Consider the following 6,286-nt stretch of genomic DNA (forward strand, 5'->3'; position numbering starts at 1 on the left):
CGGGGGGTGAGCAGGCCGCCGTCGGCCGGTCTCGAAGAGCCACGCCGAGGGTTAATAGCTATTATGGATGAATCCTGGTGGCAGAGACAAGTCATCACACATGAGGAGGAGAAAGACCCCCCAGGGACACAAGGGAGGACAGAAGGGGGAGGGGCCACACAGCTACAGTAGAAAAGTTATCGGCAAAAAGTAGATTTCTGTTTCTGGCTACGTCTCTCTCTAGTCATGCACCGCTACCGCTCCTTAAGGTTGGTCCTGCGTCCGGTTGCTGGCGGCCATCTTTGTTTTGTCTTTGCCGGGGGGGCATTTGGAGTCATTGGGCGGGGGCGGGCTGGGCTTGCTGCCGGGGGCATGCTTGGAGGGGGAGCTAGGCGTGTCGGGGTGGGACGCTTGGATGTTCTTCTCGTCTGAAAAAAGCTGTTTAATTACGTCAAAGAAGTTACTCAACGGGCTGCCTACACAGACGGGAAGAAGAGAAGAGACACAGAACAGACAACAGATGAGCAATGGTTCACGAGAGGAGAGGAGGATGAGGATGAGAGGAGGAGGAGTGGAGCGACAAGGAAAGGAGACTCCTCGGCCGGCTAACCTCACGTCTTAAAGTCCTTCTTTTAAAAAGAAAGATATTCTTAAACATGGGCGACTCAGAGGGAGTGGCTTCAGAGTCTCGGTTTCCTCTGCTGGTTGTGAGAGCTAAGGGGGCGCTGGAAGACCGGAGAGGTTTCAGAACCAGAAGGTAGAGAACCAGATTCTGGACTGGCTGGTTATTAAATGAGCTCATTATAGACAAAAGCAGAGAATCTACCTACAAGCTTTTTTACTGCAGACAATCTTGTTTTGCATTCTTTCAAAAGTTATTTTATCATCATTCTACAACAGAGTGGCACTTCATCTGTAGTTTCAAATCTTTGTAAGTTACATTTAGTAAATTATGGTTCATTTAGAGTCAAACAGACCATGAAGCAGGGGATGCGTTCAGATGAGCTAACGCTAACGCTAACCCTGTGGTTCCCACCACTGGTCCATCAAGAACCTTTTTGGTCCATCAGGAACATTTTTGGTCCATCAGGAACATTTTTTGTCCATCAAGAACCTTTTTGGTCCATCAAGAACATTTTTGGTCCATCAGGAACATTTTTTGTCCATCAAGAACCTTTTCGCTCCATCAGGAACGTTTTTGGTCCACCAGGAACCTTTTCGCTCCATCAGGAACGTTTTTGGTCCATCAAGAACCTTTTCGCTCCATCAGGAACGTTTTTGGTCCACCAGGAACATTTTTTGTCCATCAAGAACCTTTTTGGTCCATCAAGAACATTTTTGGTCCATCAGGAACATTTTTTGTCCATCAAGAACCTTTTTGGTCCATCAAGAACATTTTTGGTCCATCAGGAACATTTTTTCTCCATCAAGAACCTTTTCGCTCCATCAGGAACGTTTTTGGTCCACCAGGAACCTTTTCGCTCCATCAGGAACATTTTTGGTCCATCAAGAACCTTTTCGCTCCATCAGGAACCTTTTTGGTCTATCAGGAACCTTTTTGGTCTATCAGGAACCTTTTCGGTCTATCAGGAACCTTTTTTGTCCATCAAGAACCTTTTCGCTCCATCAGGAACATTTTCGGTCTATCAGGAACATTTTTGGTCTATCAGGAACCTTTTTGGTCCATCAGGAACCTTTTCGGTCTATTAGGAACCTTTTTGGTCCATCAAGAACCTTTTCGCTCCATCAGGAACCTTTTCGGTCTATCAGGAACCTTTTGGTTCATCAGGAACATTTTTGGTTCATCAGGAACCTTTTCGCTCCATCAGGTCCATCAGGAACCTTTTTGGTCTATCAGGAACCTTTTTGGTCTATCAGGAACCTTTTCGCTCCATCAGGAACCTTTTCGGTCTATCAGGAACCTTTTTGGTCCATCAGGAACCTTTTCGGTCTATTAGGAACCTTTTTGGTCCATCAAGAACCTTTTCGCTCCATCAGGAACCTTTTCGGTCTATCAGGAACCTTTTGGTTCATCAGGAACATTTTTGGTTCATCAGGAACCTTTTCGCTCCATCAGGTCCATCAGGAACCTTTTTGGTCTATCAGGAACCTTTTTGGTCTATCAGGAACCTTTTCGCTCCATCAGGAACCTTTTTGGTCCATCAGGAACCTTTTCGGTCTATTAGGAACCTTTTTGGTCCATCAAGAACCTTTTCGGTCCATCAGGAACCTTTTTGGTCCATCAGGAACCTTTCGGTACATTTATGGTTTCACTTCCCGTTTCTTTCGTCAATGAGCTTTCGCTCTCATCTCCACGTTTTTTGTTTTTCCGTTTCCATTTTCTCTGCCTGAAGGTCTTCCAGAAGCTCCCCCTAACTCTCCGTCACATCAACATCCATCACAACAACATCCAGCATCCGTCTGCTCAAACAAAGGTTCTACGCTTTTCAGAAACAGTACGAGTGAATTCAAACATGCGACAGCACAGAACACTTGGAGAACCCGTCAAAGCCCTCAGGAGGAAACATCTGGAGGCGCTGATCACACTTACCATCATTCCTCTTCAGGTTTTGGGTGATTTAAAATATGGAAAGTTCACGAGGAGGTAGGGAGCGTCCCCATGCCGACGGTCAGTAATTAATATCTTCGTGAGTCATTGATGAGTCCTATTCAAAACCTGCAATAAGGAGCTAAACCGAGTAACCAGACCGGGAAGGGGGGTTTGTTTTACCGCGGTTGAGGATTCCTATTTTTATTCATCAACCAGAAGCTAATCAAAAATAATATTACAGCCCGTCATGAATGTTTTTCACGAGTCAGAATATAAATTAATAGCACTAAAGTTACCGCACCGGTAGTTTGCCAGTTAAAACTTTATCCTCTTGTGTTGTTTTGTGAGGTCACAGTGACCTTTGACCTTTGACCTCACAATTAATATTTATGTATCCTCCTGACGGGGACAATAGTGTCAGATATAAAAGAACTTGCCCTCAAAGTATTCCTACACCAAAAATAATTAAAGTCGTACATTTACGAGTGTTGTTTGTACATTTTCACTATTTTTATTGTTAAATGATCTTTTACTTTATGTTTACTGTCACACACACGACCACTTGGCAATACAGAACATCTAAAGGCACAAATTCAGCCTCCTTCTGAATGTGCTTTGCAACTGAAAACACTATTTTCTGAGGGTCACTTTCTCATAAATATACGACTGTTATCTCCATAATACAGTATTAATGCCCCTAGTGGACACCAGGAGAACAACATGTATTATCTCCATAATACAGTATTAATGCCCCTAGTGGACACCAGGAGAACAACATGTATTATCTCTATAATACAGTATTAATGCCCCTAGTGGACACCAGGAGAACAACATGTATTATCTCCATAATACAGTATTAATGCCCCTAGTGGACACCAGGAGAACAACATGTATTATCTCTATAATACAGTATTAATGCCCCTAGTGGACACCAGGAGAACAACATGTATTATCTCTATAATACAGTATTAATGCCCCTAGTGGACACCAGGAGAACAACATGTATTATCTCTATAATACAGAGTTAATGCCCCTAGTGGACACCAGGAGAACAACATGTATTATCTCTATAATACAGTATTAATGCCCCTAGTGGACACCAGGAGAACAACATGTATTATCTCCATAATACAGTATTAATGCCCCTAGTGGACACCAGGAGAACAACATGTATTATCTCTATAATACAGTATTAATGCCCCTAGTGGACACCAGGAGAACAACATGTATTATCTCCATAATACAGTATTAATGCCCCTAGTGGACACCAGGAGAACAACATGTATTATCTCTATAATACAGTATTAATGCCCCTAGTGGACACCAGGAGAACAACATGTATTATCTCTATAATACAGTATTAATGCCCCTAGTGGACACCAGGAGAACAACATGTATTATCTCTATAATACAGTATTAATGCCCCTAGTGGACACCAGGAGAACAACATGTATTATCTCCATAATACAGTATTAATGCCCCTAGTGGACACCAGGAGAACAACATGTATTATCTCCATAATACAGTATGAATGCCCCTAGTGGACACCAGGAGAATAACATGTATTATCTCTATAATACAGTATTAATGCCCCTAGTGGACACCAGGAGAACAACATGTATTATCTCTATAATACAGTATTAATGCCCCTAGTGGACACCAGGAGAACAACATGTATTATCTCTATAATACAGTATTAATGCCCCTAGTGGACACGAGGAGAACAACATGTATTATCTCTATAATACAGTATTAATGCCCCTAGTGGACACCAGGAGAACAACATGTATTATCTCTATAATACAGTATTAATGCCCCTAGTGGACACCAGGAGAACAACATGTATTATCTCTATAATACAGTATTAATGCCCCTAGTGGACACGAGGAGAACAACATGTATTATCTCTATAATACAGTATTAATGCCCCTAGTGGACACCAGGAGAACAACATGTATTATCTCTATAATACAGTATTAATGCCCCTAGTGGACACCAGGAGAACAACATGTATTATCTCTATAATACAGTATTAATGCCCCTAGTGGACACCAGGAGAACAACATGTATTATCTCTATAATACAGTTTTAATGCCCCTAGTGGACACCAGGAGAACAACATGTATTATCTCCATAATACAGAGTTAATGCCCCTAGTGGACACCAGGAGAATAACATGTATTATCTCTATAATACAGCAGTAATGCCCCTAGTGGACACCAGGAGAACAACATGTATTATCTCTATAATACAGAGTTAATGCCCCTAGTGGACACCAGGAGAACAACATGTATTATCTCTATAATACAGTATTAATGCCCCTAGTGGACACCAGGAGAACAACATGTATTATCTCTATAATACAGTAGTGATGCCCCTAGTGGACACCAGGAGAACAACATGTATTATCTCTATAATACAGAGTTAATGCCCCTAGTGGACACCAGGAGAATAACATGTATTATCTCTATAATAGAGTTAATGCCCCTAGTGGACACCAGGAGAACAACATGTATTATCTCTATAATACAGAGTTAATGCCCCTAGTGGACACCAGGAGAACAACATGTATTATCTCTATAATACAGAGTTAATGCCCCTAGTGGACACCAGGAGAACAACATGTATTATCTCTATAATACAGAGTTAATGCCCCTAGTGGACACCAGGAGAATAACATGTATTATCTCTATAATACAGAGTTAATGCCCCTAGTGGACACCAGGAGAATAACATGTATTATCTCTATAATAGAGTTAATGCCCCTAGTGGACACCAGGAGAATAACATGTATTATCTCTATAATACAGCATTAATGCCCCTAGTGGACACCAGGAGAACAACATGTATTATCTCTATAATACAGTATTAATGCCCCTAGTGGACACCAGGAGAACAACATGTATTATCTCTATAATACAGTATTAATGCCCCTAGTGGACACCAGGACAATAACATGTATTATCTCTATAATACAGTATTAATGCCCCTAGTGGACACCAGGAGAACAACATGTATTATCTCTATAATACAGTATTAATGCCCCTAGTGGACACGAGGAGAACAACATGTATTATCTCTATAATAGAGTTAATGCCCCTAGTGGACACCAGGAGAACAACATGTATTATCTCTATAATAGAGTTAATGCCCCTAGTGGACACCAGGAGAACAACATGTATTATCTCTATAATACAGTATTAATGCCCCTAGTGGACACCAGGAGAACAACATGTATTATCTCTATAATACAGTATTAATGCCCCTAGTGGACACCAGGAGAACAACATGTATTATCTCTATAATACAGTATTAATGCCCCTAGTGGACACCAGGAGAACAACATGTATTATCTCTATAATACAGTATTAATGCCCCTAGTGGACACCAGGAGAACAACATGTATTATCTCTATAATACAGAGTTAATGCCCCTAATGGACACCAGGAGAACAACATGTATTATCTCTATAATACAGTATTAATGCCCCTAGTGGACACCAGGAGAACAACATGTATTATCTCTATAATACAGTATTAATGCCCCTAGTGGACACCAGGAGAACAACATGTAGTATCTCTATAATACAGTATTAATGCCCCTAGTGGACACCAGGAGAACAACATGTATTATCTCTATAATACAGTATTAATGCCCCTAGTGGACACCAGGAGAACAACATGTATTATCTCTATAATACAGTATTAATGCCCCTAGTGGACACCAGGAGAACAACATGTATTATCTCTATAATAC

At 41.3% G+C, this 6,286-nt stretch overlaps 1 protein-coding gene across 1 annotated transcript in view; it reads right to left on the reverse strand.

Annotated features, from left to right (window-relative positions):
• Positions 1 to 243: 243 nt before the first annotated feature.
• LOC117728898 (serine/threonine-protein kinase BRSK2-like) overlaps positions 244 to 6,286 on the reverse strand; it is an 86,446-nt gene continuing 80,403 nt past the window's right edge. The window contains exons 20-21 of the mRNA XM_034529823.1: positions 2,107 to 2,158; positions 244 to 299 (exon numbers count right to left, since the gene is read on the reverse strand). Of these exons, the coding sequence (XP_034385714.1) occupies positions 244 to 299; positions 2,107 to 2,158 (108 nt within the window). The remainder of the gene's footprint in view (positions 300 to 2,106; positions 2,159 to 6,286) is intronic.

Source organism: Cyclopterus lumpus, chromosome 3 (assembly GCF_009769545.1).
Source record: "Cyclopterus lumpus isolate fCycLum1 chromosome 3, fCycLum1.pri, whole genome shotgun sequence".
NCBI classification, from domain to species: domain Eukaryota; kingdom Metazoa; phylum Chordata; class Actinopteri; order Perciformes; family Cyclopteridae; genus Cyclopterus; species Cyclopterus lumpus.